This window comes from Cibotium barometz, chromosome 64, assembly GCF_041138505.1.
Source record: "Cibotium barometz isolate CiBa-2024 chromosome 64, ASM4113850v1, whole genome shotgun sequence".
Taxonomy (NCBI): domain Eukaryota; kingdom Viridiplantae; phylum Streptophyta; class Polypodiopsida; order Cyatheales; family Cibotiaceae; genus Cibotium; species Cibotium barometz.
Window position 1 is genome coordinate 21,825,569 of NC_141109.1, and position 17,815 is coordinate 21,843,383.

At 42.1% G+C, this 17,815-nt stretch overlaps 1 protein-coding gene across 1 annotated transcript; it reads right to left on the reverse strand.

The window, feature by feature from the left end:
* Window positions 1-3,748: 3,748 nt before the first annotated feature.
* On the reverse strand, window positions 3,749-16,236 carry LOC147603413 (U-box domain-containing protein 43-like). The gene is made up of 3 exons (XM_086796541.1): window positions 14,756-16,236; window positions 14,167-14,491; window positions 3,749-5,472 (listed from the first exon to the last, which is right to left on the reverse strand). The coding sequence occupies exons 1-3, from the start codon at window positions 15,974-15,976 to the stop codon at window positions 4,001-4,003; spliced, it is 3,018 nt and encodes a 1,005-aa protein (XP_086652667.1). The 5' UTR covers window positions 15,977-16,236; the 3' UTR covers window positions 3,749-4,000.
* Between the last annotated feature and the right edge of the window lie 1,579 nt (window positions 16,237-17,815).

Sequence of the window (17,815 nt, forward strand, 5' to 3'; positions counted from 1 at the left end):
CGTCGAGTTCGCGTTGCCGTCTGGTCGAATAGAGGAGAACGAGAGAAATTTTCTTGAAGGAATATATATATATTATTATACTTTAACCTTTATGAAATAGGGGCAACACGCTTTTGGACAAGGGGAGGAAAATTCTGAACCCTCCATTATAGGAATTGAACAGAGAGACAGCTTAGCAATCTTGAGATCAAGGTTCTAATCTCCTCAATTTGCTGATTCCATCTATACGGATGGATTATGAAGCATATTAGTGAAATTAAAGGTGGTTTTGTGGTTTTGTAAACCCACTAATAGTTTTTCACCTAGTTTTTAGTTTGATAGAGATTAGTTATCCAATGGTTAAAAACAAGCCTTCTTTCAACCATACATAAATATAAATCCATAAACTTCTTTCAACAATACCTAAACATAAATCCATAAACTTCTTCTTCTTCAATTTAAATTCAAAATTTTTTACCAAAATCATCTCTGTTTTTGTCTCTTTCACCTCTTTGTCCACAAGTCTTTGACTACCTTCATGAAGATTAAATTAAATCAAAGCTCTGATACCACTATCACAGGACCCTTTTATACTTCTTGAAGAATTAATTAAAAATCTCACAAATTACATCATAATTGAAAATAAAGACTTGAATTGAAATTGATAATTAAATAACTTAGCATAACACAAGGCAAAATAATTAGAATAACATCACACCCATCAAAATCAAAGGATAGAGAATACCACACAGTAAACCAGATTGGGTGCAATCTTCCCCCTCAAGTGTGTAGCTTCACTTCCACGACTTGAGTATTTTGAGATTTTTTTTTTCTTAGCCCAAGGAGCTAAGAATAGACGAGCGTACAAAATTGGGCTTGCTTTTCCCACTTTTGGGGTATTGCTTTATATATTTTTTTATCATATCAAAATCCCTAAGGTTTGCACATATAAAAACCTTTGCCCAAATACAATTGCTAGTGAGCCTTGTTACATAAAATGACTTTGTGCACATTTTCACATATAATAATCTTATGCACATTTACACATTTCATTAAGCCCATTCCTACACACATTAAATCAAGCATATTTTTTTTCGATTATCAATTCATCAAAAATATGATAAAGTATATACCTGTAACATAGTTGGTCTCATATTTCTTTAGCTTGCGAGAAGTATAAGCCACCGGTCTTCCTTCTTGGGCTAAGATACCACCAAGTGATAGACTATTGGCATTAGTAACCACCTCAAATTCCCTGGTGAAATCAAGAAGTTTCAGGACTCGTGCTGAGGTAATGAAGGCTTTAAGCTGATCAAAGTTGACTTGATGGATTGACAACCACACTATTTTGCAATCCTTCTTAAGAAGGTCAGTCAAGGGTACTCAATCTAGTGAGTGAAGAAGGTACATTTACTTTTTCTTAGCATACAGTTTATGTTTACGTAGTAATTGTAGAACTCTACGCACATGCTCCTCATGCTCTTCCACGGACTTAGAGTAGACTAGAATGTCGTCAAAAAAGACAAGCACAAATTCATCCAAGTAGGGATGAAATATATCTTGCATATTAGGTGGTTGAAAGTTGCAGGAGCATTGGTTAACCTAAATGACATTACAGTAAACTCATAGTGGCCATAGCATGTATTGAAAGCTGTCTTGGGTATATCTGCTTCCTTGACTCTGATCTGGTAGTAGCCAGACCTCAAGTCTATTTTTGCGAAAACCTTGGACCCATGAAGCGTGTCAAGAAGTTCGTTGATGCGAAGAATAGGGTACTTGTTCTTGACAGTGACTTGATTTAGCCCTTGATAAATCTATGTAGATACGAAGAGTGTCGTCCTTCTTCTTTTGGAAAAGAACGAGTGCTCCCCAAGGACAGCCGATGGGACGTACAAATCCTTGCTCAATGAGTTGGGAAAGTTTCTCCTTGAGCTCAATGGATTCAAAGAGAGACATCTTATAGGATGTTTTTGAGATAGGTTGAGCACCAGGAATTAGCTCAATTTCATGATCGACTTCTCGAGGAGGTGGTAGCCCTATAAGCTTGTCAAGAAAGATGTCAAAGAATTCTTGGAGCTAAGAGGGTTCTGATTCTTTACTAGGTTTGGCAACTTTATTGAGCTTAACAAGCAAAACTTGATATCCCTTCGTGCTCCCTTGAGAAGATGTTTTGCGTTGAATACCCTAGACTTGGGTTTACATGTCTTCCCCTGAACTAATACTCTTGGCCGTGCTCATTTTTAAAAGTGATACTCCCCGGTTCTCCAAAATTGCTGGGCTATTTTATACCAATCATTCAAAAGATTGTTTGCCTAATTATTTCCAAATTTTTAGAGAAAATGAAGAAAGATTCTCCAAAAATACACTAGGAACTACAATTTTGTATAAGAATTTCAAAAGATTCACCCAAATTTTCTAAATTTCTAGGTTTTTATAGAGCACATATTCGCCCACCCATCTACACTTACACATTGTTGAAGGTGTCTTATTTTTTACCCTGTGCCACATCCACCACCTCTTGCACCTTGGTGGTGGATGGGGGGTTCCACGGCCCTAATTTCCTTGACCACTTTGAGGAAAGGATGTTGCTAGCTTGGAGGGAAAATTGGCCTTAAAGTGGCCTGGCTCATTCCAATGGAAACACACAAGGGCCTCTCTAGAAGAAGCAATATACGAGCGGGGAACAAAGAAGCAGTATAAGAGCGGGAAACAAAGGAGTTGGTTTTTCGACCTTGGTTGTAGTCTCGAGGGGTGCACTTCTAAAAAATCATATGTATCACGTGCGTTCAAGGGACATTTAAAAACCCCCTTTACTAAAATTTTTCCTCCAATAAATCCACCCCTCTTTACTTATGAACTAACGAAATTTTTTTTGAAGTTGAATTAAAATACCCCTCCTGTTATTGTAATCCTGTTAAAATTTTTCTAAATTTTAAATTAAAATACCTTTCCTTTTGATCGCACGTGGTACACTAAAATTTTTTGAGGTGAACCCCCCGAGGTTGTAGTAGGGAGATCTCTTATGGAGGCCTAGCTTTGTCAAACTTCAGCTCCTTCACAAGAGGATTAGCTCGTGTAAGAGTGTCTTACAATGTACTCGGCCTCATTGCTTCGAGGCAGGAATCCAAAGGTTCATTCAAGCCTTGGCAAAAGCGGGCCACCTGCTGGTGGGAGGTAGTCATAGGCGAGGCATACTTCCGGAGAGTGATGTCTTTTCAGAAGGAGCCAATCTCTCATGGAGCACCTTAGTGGTCTTCGGCCATGTGTTACTTTGGTCCATAGTCAGTGGGGTCGACAAGACATCATTATGCTTAGTTGTTTAAGTGACTATGTGGAAACTTCTAGATTTAGGAAGGATTTTATCTTGATAAGTCCCAAAACCTTTATACTACAAGAAGATTTCTCGGACAAGATCATCACAATAGAGTTTAAGGCCCATTACACATCGCCATACCCCTGCCTGCCCATGCTGATGTGGTGGGGGTATCCACCGCCCATAATTCATGGGCAGGCAATCTCCCCTGCCCATACATGGACGGTGGGGTATGTGTGACGGGCCTAAAGAGCAAGCACGCAAAAGGGGTGACATTGTGATTCTAAAAATGTGATGCAAGAGGGGTCTAAAGCATGCAGCATTTCTATTATGTAATGCTCATGTTAGCCCTAATACACGACGTACCATGTAGGTGAATATTAAAGAAGATTTATTTTCATTGTAAGACTTTCTTGAAGTGTTACAGTTCCCAAAACACGATGTCTCAGTAGAATTGCAAAAGCGTGTCAAACTTACACCTCTACTGCAGAACGGAATGCATGAGTGCGTGTGCATGTGTGTGTGACACTTGACAATACTTGGTTACTGGGGATTTTCACTCAACAAAGGAGGAAAAAATTATGATCATTCTGATGGAGCTAAGCACAAATTATGTGGACCTTGGATTCCTTGAACTCTCAGAAACATCTGAGTCCATTTCATCTTCAAAGTCTGTTATGATCATCAAGTACTACTAGAGTCATTTGGTCAGAAGTATGATGATGCCTCATGAATGGCTTCTAGTCGCGCTAGGACCTTGGCAGCTTGCTTTCGAACAGAATTATTCCCATTAGTTGCCAGCTCTACAAGTGGTATCCTTGCGTGACCTCCATAGATATCTTTCATCCTCTTGACCTTGAATATTCTTTCAAGAATGTGTATTGCTCTTTCTTTGGTGCTCTCTGTGCCGTGTGATAGTAGCTTTAAAATAGGGATAATGGCTTCCTCTTCATGTAGAAGATTTGTTCCCTTCTCCAAAATTTCATCCTCATTAACCAAGGTCAAAAGTGCACCCACACCAGCACCAGCAGCATCACTTTCTTGTTCCTTCAACAGGAAAACAATGTCAGAAGTTACCTTGGATTCAACTAGACAGAAAGTGGTTCTCTCCCTACAAGAACCCGGGTGAACTCTACATACTGATGGAGGCTTTTTCAGCATGTAAAAGCATCCAGTTATTGAAGGTGGTTTGCTAAGGTGCAACGTGCTCATAGATAGGTTGCCCAAGACAGTCACAGCTCTTTGTTTGCTCACTGACGTCCCTGAATTGATCAGACTTTTCATGATCGGAAAGATGCCCAGTTCCACTACTTTTTGTTGCAGACTTACATTTGATGGTAATGTAAACCTTAGTAATGATCCAACTGCCTTTTCCTTTGCTTTTGCATTTCCGTTAACAAGGACATACACAATGGCCGGTAATACACCTTCTTGAGTCAAATAAATAGTAAGACTAGCGTCCTCTGGAGGAAGACTAGCCAATATCCCTGCTGCAGCAGCCTGCACATCCCCTCTTGCACTATCCTGAAGCAGAGAAACAAAAAATCCACCAAGCTTCTTTTGGATCAAGAAGAGGGATATTTCTTGTGGGCAATCATCCGATAGACAGGAGAGCAGCTGAACCACCACATCACGAATTTCTCGGTCTGAACATTCAAGTAAAGGTAGAAGAGTTGAAATAGCACGAGCATCCTCCATTAGTTTTCTCGCCTCATGAGCATCAGGTGGAGAAATCAGTCTCAACAAAGAAAGTAGCACATGCTTCCGCACAGATGAAGTGTTGGAGGAGTTTTCCTGTAACACAAGAAGCCTTTGCATGGTCTTACCCAGATCTATTGCATCTCTATTTGCATCTACAAGGTACTTGCTTCCATCATCCAGAACTATTCTCTCTAGGATAGAAGCTGCTGATACTCTCACAGTTGGTGGATATCTTCCAGAAAACAAGATCTGTAACACAATCGGAACTCCTCCTGCCTCAGCCATGTATCTCTTGTTGTTTCCAATAGCAGAGAGATTTTCTAGAGCTTTCAATGCTGCTGCCTTAGCCTCTAGATTTCCTGAGATCATATTAACAAGTGGCGCAACAGCCCCTCCCTCTCCAAGATTTTGTTTATTGAGCTCTGTAAGCTCCATGACTGCAAGAGCATTTGCCATAAGTAATTTTGAGCCATCTGAACCTGCATTACAGCTGGCATAATTAGTCCACAATTTTAAACAAGAATTGAGATACTTCAAACACTAAATACAGTTCATGGCTGCAGCAAACTTTCTTTGAAACAACACAAGTCTTGCACCAAATCTCAATCTCGTTAACGTCAAACATAACAGATTGTCAGTGACAGAATCTGAACTGTAACAAATATTATCACACTTGAAGGAAGAACCGAAAGAGCCATTCATCCAATGTCATGTGCCAGCTCAAAAAATAGCACAGTGAAAGACTTACAGAAGCACAATCATACACAAGTAATCTACTCTAACTTGTATTTACTCTGAGAGATAGAAGTACAGCTGGCTGTTCGGAAGCTACAAGAGATCAACACTCAGATAGAAGCCCAAGTAGATGCAAATCACTGCCTGTCCCCAAACAATGGCTCCTATTATCTGATTGATTGATTGTTTAATTGATGAAGGAAGGGGGCATGCCCATTTATAAGGTGATATAGACTGGATGTGAGAGGCTAGGGATTTTGGTCTGCGCCCATATCCAAATTACGGTATTATGGTTGGCCTGGGATGTAATATCTATGCCCGGAATGATCACTTGCTACAAGCTAAACGAAAGGGAGATTGACCAATACATTCTTATGCATGGGTTACTTGCATGCCTGGAACTGTTTTCACATGAATGTTTTACTGATGGCAGTCAACCAAACTCTTATAAATTAGGCACTTTTTTTTAGTAAGAGAGTGTAGATAGCTTATTGGGCACCCTCTCCACTTATGGGAGAGGTGTGGCTCCTATTGAGGTGGCCCAATGACCACCCAGTATCCATATGCAAAGGCTTATCCTCTCCCTCCCCTCATGGGAAGTAGGCACCCACTTCATGAGGAGATAAGGGAAGGCAATTTTCAGCATAACGAGTCCACATACATACTCAGCAAAGGGCACAATACATGCGAGAGGGGAAATGCTTTAAATGTGGTAGTAAAGACCACATATCACACCACTGTACAAGCAAAGACAAAAATGTGGCTGAACCTATACTGCATGTGAGTATGCATGTGAGTATGGTGCCCGATGTGCAAGGCAATATAGGACATGCAAGCAAGGATAGAGTGGTATGCAAAGCAAGGGAGCAACTTAAAGATCAGCCCTCCTTATTTATGTTTGATGACTGCTCTACCGACAACTTCATCACCACCCAAATGGCTGCCGCTTTGGGGAGACATGAAACCTGAATGCACATTCAGATTTTGTTGAGAAGGATGTGAAGGCCACTCCTCTCATTGGAAAGCTGCGAATTTATTGCTTGGCAAACCATGGCATGCTCGCCTTGAATCTCGCAAGAACTACAAGACAAATAAACTCTCTTTTATGTACAAAGACCGAGAGCATCTTATAGATACAGACGAATCAGGTGATACTATCCCCATTGTATTCCATTTACAAATCAATAAAGCAATGAAAAAGAGTGTTTCTTTGTACTTAAGGTTTTAGTACGTGATGGTGTGGAACATAGCAATGTGCATGTAGATAGATTCTCTTACTCGTGATAGGCTGAATTTTCTAAGTGAGTATAGAGATTGTTTTGCCGACGCATTGCCGAGTGAAATGCCTCCTTTATGGCCAAAGGATCACCGTATTGATTTGGTGCCAAGTAGTTCATCTCCTAATAGGCCGGCATATCGTGAGTGCTTCCAACCATAGTAGCAACGAAACTCGTTTCAGTCCATTTGAAACGGACTAAAATGTTTCACAAAAGTTTCATTCATTGAAACATGTTTTTTATCTATCAAAAAAACGGTCTTATCACATATTCGTGTACTTCGTGTACTTTCGCACAGCCACACACGTTTCGACGTCTACTCTCGCTGCTGCCGCCGCCTCCGCCGACCGAAGACTACTGTCCACGACTCCACCCGTGACCCTACTGCTCGGCAACGCCCGAGTCCGGACTGCTGTAACTTGTGACTTGTCCGCCTTGTTCACGATTGCTGGCCAAGTCCCGACGACTGCTATGACCTGTAACCTGTCCATTCGTGGCCCGCAAGCTGAGGAGCTTGTGGTCGATTGCTGTAGTGTCACATGTGTTCACCTTCACCCGACCGAGTGCTGTAGCCTGTGACCTGTCCACCACCCACCTTCACAACTCACGAGTGTTGTCCAGACTCCAAGCCTGCTGCCCAGTGCCAAGTCTCAAGGTAAGCCTAGCTGCCTAGGTGTTTTATGTTTCTAGAATCTATATATTGTGTTTTATGTTTCTATACAATATACTATTAACTATACATAATACATGCTGCTCTAGCCTACTGCCTGCAGCCTATATCAAGCTTTTTTTCCCATAACTAAAATCACAACCTATGCAAGCAACACGTTATAAGGTATTTCTCTTGCTGTTTGCAACTTTGCAAGATGCCTCGCGCACAGGATCCCTTGTGGAGCAATGTCACATGGGAGAGCACGTATGTAGGCTCAGGCTTGGGAAAATGGAGGTGCAATTTTTGTGCAGAAGTGCATCCTGGCAGCATTACACGGTTGAAGGCACACTTCACACATACAAAGGGCCATGGGGTGGGACCTTGTAAGGCCGTACCAATGCACATTTATGAAAGCCTTAAGGCTTGGAAGGCTAAGGAAGTAGGCCTTCCTGTTGAGAAGATCGTGGATCCTGAGCATTTAAGAGAGGCTGTCATGACTTTGGAAGAGCAAGATTCTCCAGTAGGTGACATGCAAAGTCAGTATCATGGGACTTTTAATGTTGGGGGTAGCTCTGGTTCACAACCTCGAGCAAAGAGGACAGCTTTACCTTTGTTGAAGAAAGAGCATGTGAAGGCAGGGTTTCAAAAGGCTGCCATGAAGAAGGCAACAAAGGAAGAGGTGTATATGTTGCAGCCACCTGGTTATGAGGATGTGGGTCACCCCGAGCATGTTTACAGGTTGAAGAAAGCCTTGCATGGCTTAAAACAAGCACCAAGAGCATGGTCTGACAAGATTTCTGAATACCTTGTCACTATTGGCTTTCATGTAGCCAATGCAGATTTCTCGCTGTATGTGAGACACAGTGATAGAGGGGTTGTGCTTATTGTCATCTATGTAGATGATTTGATCATTACAGGGGACCATGATGCAGAGATCTTTGTTATAAAGGTCTTGCTTAGACAAAAGTTTGAGATGAAGGATCTGGGGGAGCTTAGATATTTCTTGGGCATTGAGGTGATTAGGTCACCACATGGTATTGGATTACTGCAGAGACAGTATGGCTTGGACATGTTGTCCAAGTATGGTATGATAGGCTGTAAGCCTATCTCAGTGCCATTGGATCAGAATGGAAAGTTTAGTGCAGATTCAGGAGAGATTTTGTAGGATCCTACTATGTATAGGCACATAGTAGGAAGCTTGATCTACATGATGATCACCAGGCCAAATTTGAGCTATGTTGTTGGGTTGGTGAGTCAGTTTATGCAGGTTCATCTCAGAAGCCGCATTTGGATGCATTGAGACGCATACTGAGGTATGTGAGGTCTACTTTGCATTGTGGACTATTTTATGAAACTGGGACAGAGATATGTGTACATGGGTACACAGATGCTGATTGGGCTGGTAGTATCTCAGATAGAAGATCTACTAATGGCTTCATGTTTTCTTTGGGGAGTGCTGCTATGACTTGGAGCAGCAAGAAGCAGCCTACGGTTGCACAAGGGAGATAACCAAGCTTGTTGTGCAGTGTGCATTGTCCTTCAATATTTTGCGGACTCATCGATGGAGGACAACAATTAGAGCAATCTCACGCATAGGTTGTGAGTGGGATGGTCCCTCATATGAGGCCTTACGTACTATAGAGCTTCGGAGAGAGAAGCTAGCAGTTGAGACAAAGATGGAGCCTCTTAAGGCTACTTGGGTAAAGTATGGGTGTACTTTGATGTGTGATGGCTGGTTAGATGTGAAGAAGAGGAGTGTTTATAACATTCTGGTCTCCTCATGCATAGGCACTATGTTTATTCGTGCCATTGATGCCTTTGTGGCGAGGACAGTGGTGACAGGGGAGTTCATCTTCAAGCATATACGCCAGGCTATACAGGAGATTGGCCCACACAACATTGTGCAGGTGATAACAGACAATGGATCGAATTGTGTTTCCATGGGAAGGATGCTTGAAGAAGAGTTTCCCAAGATTGTATGGACACCTTGTGCTGCACATAGCCTTGATTTGATGATAGAAGATGTGGGAAAGCTGGATTGGGTGAGGAACATTTTCTCTGTAGCCTCTAGTATGGTGAACTTTGTCACCAAAAGGCCAAAAGTGCTGAGCATGTATAGAGCCAATTCTGATCTAGAGCTCTTGAAGCCATCCAAAACCCGCTTTGCCTACATGTTCATTGTGGTGGAGAGGCTCGTGAGGGTGCACCATGGCCTAATGCGCACAGTGGTATGTCGCGACGAGTGGGCAACGTGGGATGACAAAGATGCACCATGGGAGTACCATTGGGCTCCTCTATGAGTTCATGGACAAGATTGGAGAAGCCCTCGATGTTTGTACTTTATTGTCTCCTGAGAGGTATCACTCTTATTCTTTCTTTTGAAGTTAGATAGATCATAGAACTTAGAAGATTGAAGTATATGCTCATTGCTTACTTTTTGTTTTTCCACTTGCAACTTTGAACTCATATGCAGAGTTCAAGATATTAGGGAGATATGGAACCAACGCTGGGATTGGTTTCATAGGCCAATCCACGCGGTTGCACACATCTTGCATCCTCTTTGGAGAAGTGAGGAGCAATACTTGAGTGAAGAGCTAGAGGCAGGATGGAGCTCTTACATTTCCAGGCTAGTGGTGGTGATGTGCAACTTATGAGAAAGCTGGAGGATGAGCTTCTCATATATCGGAACAGTAGCCATATGTTTGGACGGCCAATAGTACAACTGAGGGACACACAGTTGGAGCCTATGTCCATGTACTCCAGATTTGGTAAGTAACAAGTTACTAAGTATAACTTGTCTAAGAATATTGACACTCTTATACTTCTATTCAATGATGAATGGTGTTGATTTTTATTTGCAGAGACGCATTGCCATGAGAGTTCTCTCACAAGATTGTAGTTCAGGACCTTGTGAGAGAAACTGGAGTACATGGATACTTTTCCACACCAAGAAGAGAAATAGGCTCTCAACTGCACAATTGGAGAGGCTTGTGTTCTATCATTGCAACCTGCGATTGATAGAGCAGAAAGGGAACCCCATTGAGCCTCGCCAAGTCAATCCTGACAAGATTGATATCACAAAGTGCAAGGAGATCCCCGACATCCCTCAGGAGGACAGATATCTATTCCATGTTGTATGAGGACATCTCATGGTACACGATCCCAGGCAGTTGCTAGTACCAGTGCAACACCAGCAAATCATGAGGATGAGGCATTTGAGGACTCCTCAGCCAGTGGTACTAGTAGTGAGAGTGAGGATGAGCGTGATGGAGAGGATGATGAGGATGATGGGCAAGAGGATGAGCCTTGAGTCATTTATCTATGTACTTTTTTTTGGATTTGGTGACCGTGGGACATTGTGTGATTGTCATGACTCTTGGGAGTCATCATGATTTATCTTTATTTGATGTTTTTTATCATTGTGTTATGTGAAGTACAAGACTCTTGGCTGCCCAGTATCATGTATGGAATGTGGATTGTAGAGAGATGAATATGGGTGTTGTTTTCTAGCATTGAATCATTGTTTACATTGAATAATAATGAATCCAATGTGTTTTCTTATGAGTCATGTTTTTCAAGTATTCTGCCTGCTGAAATAAATAGGCTAAGTAGTAAGACCTAAACACTTATTTCTTGTACTATTGTACATTCTATATTAAAAATATATATATTTTTTTATATTTTTGTTTGAAACCTTTTTTTGCCGTTTCAAAAAAATATGAAACTTCTGAAACGTTTTTGAAGCTCGTTTCAAATCAAGCGTTTCTGAAACTCCTGGTAACTATGCTTCCAACAAGAGGAGATTATAAAGCAAGTTGGTGAACTCTGTATTAGATTTTCTTCAATGCTTGTGAAATTTGCATATAACAACTCAGTACATGCTTCTACAGGAAAGGCCCCATTTGAGATCATGTATGGCAAAGTGGTATTGCCGCCCATCCTTCGTACAAAGGATGAGATCTTTGCCACTGATAAATTTGTCAAAGATCTTTATATTACCTTTGCATAGGCACGGATAGCAATTGAGCGTTCCCAACAAAAGCATAAAAAGACTGCATAGAAGGCAATTGGTCATTAAAGAAAATAGTTGGGTATTGCTGAAATTCGAGAAAGCCAAACTTAGAAGAAGGCTTGGAAAAGAGGAGAGGTGTCCTAAGCTCCTCTACCAGATAATATGGACCATTCAAAGTCATTGAGCATATCAATGAAGTGGCTTTTCGGATGGCTTTGCCGAATCATTGGAAGATACATGGACTAGAGGAGTAGACTAGAGGACATCAAGCACAAATACCCCAACTCCAAGGAGTTTGGCACACAATGGACATAGGCATTGGAGGCCACAAAACCATGTCACTTCATCATACGAGATGGTTGGCTCTTTTACAAGGACTGAGTTGAAAACATTTCAAGCACAGCTCCTCCATGATATGCATGTCATCTCATCATTCTTGCACACAACAGGTTGATACCACTGCCCAAGACAGCCCTCAGCCCTAAACACAAGCCACGAAGAGTTCTGCATGCAGTCCAAATCAGTGTTGATGCAATAAATATAGGCAAATCAGCCTGCTGAAACAAAAATGCCACACATAGAAGCTGTCCAGCAATGTGATATCGGCATGTGACCTTGTACGGGAGAAACTAGCCATGTTCAACTAATAATGATGCCCTCCTCAGCCAATACAGATCTGATCGCTGAGAGAATATCTGCTGCCTCTGTGATGGAAGCATGTCAGGGTGTCAAAGAACCTCCTAGATCCGCATCTGTCGAATGGAGGGTTGTTATGCTCTGGGTTGGGGATGCTTGGCCCACAAAATAGATCGAGCTCTATCACTTAGGACCCCTCTAGGGCGGAGGATTGGACCACTAGTGTGGACGATGGGCTTTGATGTGGATGCATGACGACTGAAGAAATCTGTAATGACCCTTTGGGAAGTATCATGTCGAGTTTGCCTCTAGTGATAGTCGTTTTTCCTTTTCTCTCAGTTACTTTTTCCATGGTATCATTCTATCACTTATGGTCTCATAGACCCTTGGGATCTTTTGTAGACGTTAATATTACTTTCTTCTCTCTCTCTCTCTCTCTCTCTCTCTCTCTCTCTCTCTCTCTCTCTCTCTCTCTCTGCGACTACTATGGCAGCAGCAGGAGATACGGGATATTGCAGAGACATCTATCATTGACTTCTTTGGCCCCCCACCCGCAGAGAACCCCATCTAACACTCAGCCTGCACACGATTCACTAGGACACATGGACCAAGACAGACCCAGATATCCCCATCAAGTGAGCACCCTCCAGACCTGCGCCAGGCTGGCATCACGCTCGTGGGGGAGTGCTCTGAGAGAAAGCACAATCCCTCCAGAGACCCAGACGCCCCCGCTCCCGGGTGACCCAGACCCTCCGCTCACTAGCTCGAGATCTGGGACTTGCTTCAGCGATACAGAGTGGCAGCTCCCACAAGTGGTGGATATCCAGGCCAGGTACACGGACCATGAGGAGGAGGACACATTATGAGCCCAGACACATGAGGTTCTTCTATTGCCTACTTTATTGTAGACACATGATCAATGTAGTACATTCCCTGTCTATCCTTTCGGCATCTAGTCTTTTACTTTTTTTCATGTTGTCTTGACATCCAGTTTACTCATGGATCACATGTAACAGCTATTTGGCTTCAAAGACCCTTCGGGTCTTTTGTAGACGTTAATAACATCTTTCTTTCTTTACCTCTCTCTCTCTCTCTCTCTCTCTCTCTCTCTCTCTCTCTCTCACATGATTCAGTTTTGAAGATCTCAGCTTATTAAGTAAGAGGTTTCTTAAGCTTCCGCATGTAAAAGAAAGCCCTCTCTTTTTAACAAGCGATGCAACATCCCATCAGAGTGAGTTGGGCTTTTGATTGTGTTCTTTCAAGTTTTAGTTTGGGATTTTCACTTCAAATGAGCGTGTCATTCCAAATTTGGAGACCCACTAATGAGCTGTCCGCAAGAGAGGATCAAAAGGTTAAGAATGAAGATTCGCTGCTGAAAGTTTCAGATAGCAAACTGTTCAAAACAATGCAAGTGAGTTTTTGTGAACCCCCTAAACAATGCAGGTAAGTTTTTGTGAAGCCTCTTGGCAAAACAGGTAGTGATTGATGGCTTGATAAGTAAGACAACAAGCGTTGAGTAGCCGGGCTACTCCGCACATCTGACTCTAAGAGCATCTAAAGTTGGGTCCTTTCAAAATTATTGGGTTTTTATTTTTTGATACTTTCAGCTTGAGGTACAAAACCCAAGGACATTAGTGTGGAATTAATAGGACAAGTTCGTAAACCCTCTCAAGCCTTGATGACAGAGCACATTAATGTACAGACCACATATGAAAGAACATGCATCCAACCTGATTATCTCTATACTGAAATAGGAGGGAGAAAGGGGGAAGGGGGGAACATCATATATTTTGTTTTTAATTTAATAAGAAATACAATATGAACTTGTGAAACCCAAAGATATGAGATAGAAATTCCGAACCATGACCCAAACAATGTATCAGTGGAGTAAACCAATTTGCCTTTGCCATCTCAATGATGTTTTGATCTTTGTCACAAAGCTGCTCCAAAATCTGCTTGGCTAATCGAGCAGCTTCTGCATCCTTCCCATTAAGTGAAGTCACCAGCAAAAGAATGGACCCTGTTGTCTGAGTAAGCTTGCTATACACTGAATAGTTTCTAGCTGGCTTGCCTGGTGTACCAGCCTGCAACAAATCCAAAAGCAAGGCCAGAGCCAACTTTGACAAACTTTCCCTTGCAAGGCAACGAACTATTTGCTGCACTCCACCCGCATCAACTAACTGCTCCTGTAAGCATGCAAAAAACAACATTCAAGAAGTGCCTCCATTCAGCTAAATTCATAATGAACTGTCAAGAATTTGCACACCCCATAATTACAGAAGCATAACGTCCTCAGCAGTGTAGCTAAGTTGGTAAGGAAGTGGAGTCCCAAGCGCAAAAGTGGAGGGTTCGATTCCTGCTCACTTCAGCTGGTGGACGTGCTTGCTGTAACATGAAAACCCCCCTAAATTTTTCTTTAAAAAAGAAGCAGCATAACATGTCATGCTTACTTTATTATTATCGTTTCCAGCAACAATGATCTGAAGTGCCAACAAACTCTTCTTTTTGACATCCTTATCATGAGACACAAGCATTGTCACAATCTGAGCCACCAATTTTTCTTCTCCAATCCATTGCCTGACCTTGGAACTCCCATCACAAAGAGAATATAGATCCTCGAGAGCCTCTTTTGTCATGATCTCATCTCCTGTCTCAAGCTTTCTCCTTGCATTTCTGATTCGCACCCGATTATTGTACTCCATCCACTCTTCTATGGTTTTCTTAACTCCAATATTGGGTCTTAGGGTCAGATCAGGGAGCAACAACTTGGTGATAGGATTTGTCTTCTCACCACTGTCAAACCACTCCTGGATCCGGGACCGTTCAAATGTATGTCTAGTAGCTACAGACACTGGGTCTTTCATTACATCATGTGAGATTGGGCAAAAGAAGGACGTCAAAGGAGGTTGTTCTTCCTCAAGGCACGCTTCAAATTTCTTGTCTCTGTAGTCCACCCTTGACGTTTCCGGTGTGCTAGCAGCATCTGCAGTGGAGAGAAGGAGAAGGATTTGCTCCATATAAACCTCTTCTTCTCTCTCTTTTCTTAGTGATGCATCCTCTTTCTCCCTTTGGAGGCTCTCCAGCTCTTTTCTGATCTCAGAGTTCTCAACCGGCACGCCAACGGCCCTAGCAATCTCCCTGATCAGATCATTCACAAAGCCTTGATCGGTCTGGTGTTGCTGCAAACCCATCTCTATTTTTTCAACAATCCGTAGCTCCTGTTCAGAGGCTTGAAACTCTGCACTAAGCATCTGGTGTCTGAGCTTGTCTACATTGTCACGAATGTCAGCAGCAACCTCGGTACTGGCAAGGGAGAGGAGGGCTAGGGATTTGGCGACATCACGGGAGATTTGCTCGGCTTGTTTCACAATGCTGCGGCAATGGAGGAGCTTGTAGAACTTAGACTTCTTCTTGCACGTGTCAACCAAGCTTCTGGCTCTTTTGACATCACCTTGGAGGGATTCCAGGGCCTGCCGGGCGGCAGGGGAGTCCCCCATGTTCCTCTTCATCAAATCAGACAAAACCGGTTGTATGTCCATGAAAAATGTATAGAGCGACCTGAACGTCTCCTTCTCCACCAGCACATCGTGAGCAGCAACAGCCGTTTCAAGGATCTCTGTAGTCAACAGGGCTAGAACTGTGCTTATGGGAATCAGCTCAACAAGCACCATATTCAATAGCTTCTTCTGCTCTTTTGTTTCCCCGCACTCGATCGAAACCCTCAAAGCTTGAAGAGTGAAGTTATTTTGCCACTGAAGCTTTACCTCGAATTTGCTCCATCAAAGACCCATCCTCTGAAGCTGTTGTTGGTGCTCGAGATGGGATTGCGCACTTTTGAACCTCCTTCCCGTCGCGGTGTGGTGTGTGACTTTTCTGGTCAAGTCCAATTTTCCATATACCTCAAAGAAGATGGCGTTTTTTTTATATCAATAATAATTATTTATATTAATTAAAACTGAAACTGTTCAAAAGCTCTCATACAACCAAGTCAAGATTACAATTTACTACTCTTTCTCCACCTCATTCAAAATAAATCCCATCTTTCATCTTCTAACAAAAGCAAGACTATTCTCAAGAAATCTAATACCCCAAAAGTAAACAAGCCCCCATCATAGCTTCTGTAGTGCAACCACGGGAGACTATTTTTCCACCATTCCCCCTTTCTTGGACAAAACTATAACAGTGGGCTTGGTTCCAACCGGGTTTTCTATGAAGGCAAAAGATGTATGATCGTTTTGTTTTTCTTTACGGTACCACCTCATAGTTTTTGGACCAAACCTAGGAGGCCTTTTCTTCCCTTCCCAACATCTCACTTGCGTCATACAATCCAGAGTTAGGGGTTTATCCCTAGTATGTTTGAAGCTCACCAAGAACTGGGGCAGAATTCAAAGCATATTCTGTTGTAGATTCTGAATCAACAAATCCATCTCAGGACATCTAATTTTATTCACATTACACACAGACCAGCACATGAACACACATTTATGCATCAAATCTGAATCTTGCATGTACATACTGCCCTCATAAATACAATTGCATTCCTGCTAGACTAGATTTCCCATAAGATGCAGGCTCTGGTAATATTAAATACCAGCCCAATGTGTTCATTACTAACTGACCATTTACCCAAGATCCAGTTCCCCCAATATGTTTGCATATCCAAGCTCTTCTCTATCCATTTAGACATTTTGGACCAGGTACTCCTGATTGCTGGACATTCCCAAAACACATGTTTACCATCTTCAAGTGATGACCTACACCTGGGACAGATGCCACTAGATATGTTTCTCTTTTGGAGTTTACAGCCAATAGGTGATGCCCACATGCAAACCTTTCACAAAAAGACTTGAAACTTCCTAGGGATCTGGCAATCCCAAAGCAAATTACATTCCAGATTTTATTGCGATATAGCACATTGGCATCCCCATTTCTTATTAATAAATATATATCTCTGGTTTTGCCATCCGCCTTTAGCCATAACATCAGCAAGCTCCACCATTTCCCTCATCATTAGAGCCCAAGTGATATTCTGAGATAAAAATCTAGGGAACATCAGAGTCTTTCTCGCAATACAGTGAGTGGGCATGTGAATAATGCTAAGGCCCCTTCCTTCCCATGCAAGCTAAGCAGAGACCTTTCTTTTTTCCATTACCATTTCTCCAAAGAAAGTCCCTGATAGGGTCTATGATTTTCTTCTAGTGGCACTTCCCAATATTTAACACATGGCATAAAAAAATAACATAGGCATTCAGTACTGTATTGCAAATATCCACCCTGCTATGAAAGGGGACTCTGATGCCTTCCCACTTTTTCAATTTGTCCAAAAACCTATTTATAGCCCACATTACCAGTTGTTTATTAGTAACCCCAACACCAAAAGTTATACCAAGCAGTGTAACAATTTGGCCCTGTTGCACCACCTCACAGCCCCACCTTTGCATATCAAAATTATTATCCTCAGTCAAGCTTATAATTCTAGATTTCAGAATGTTGCATATTTAGAACCACCA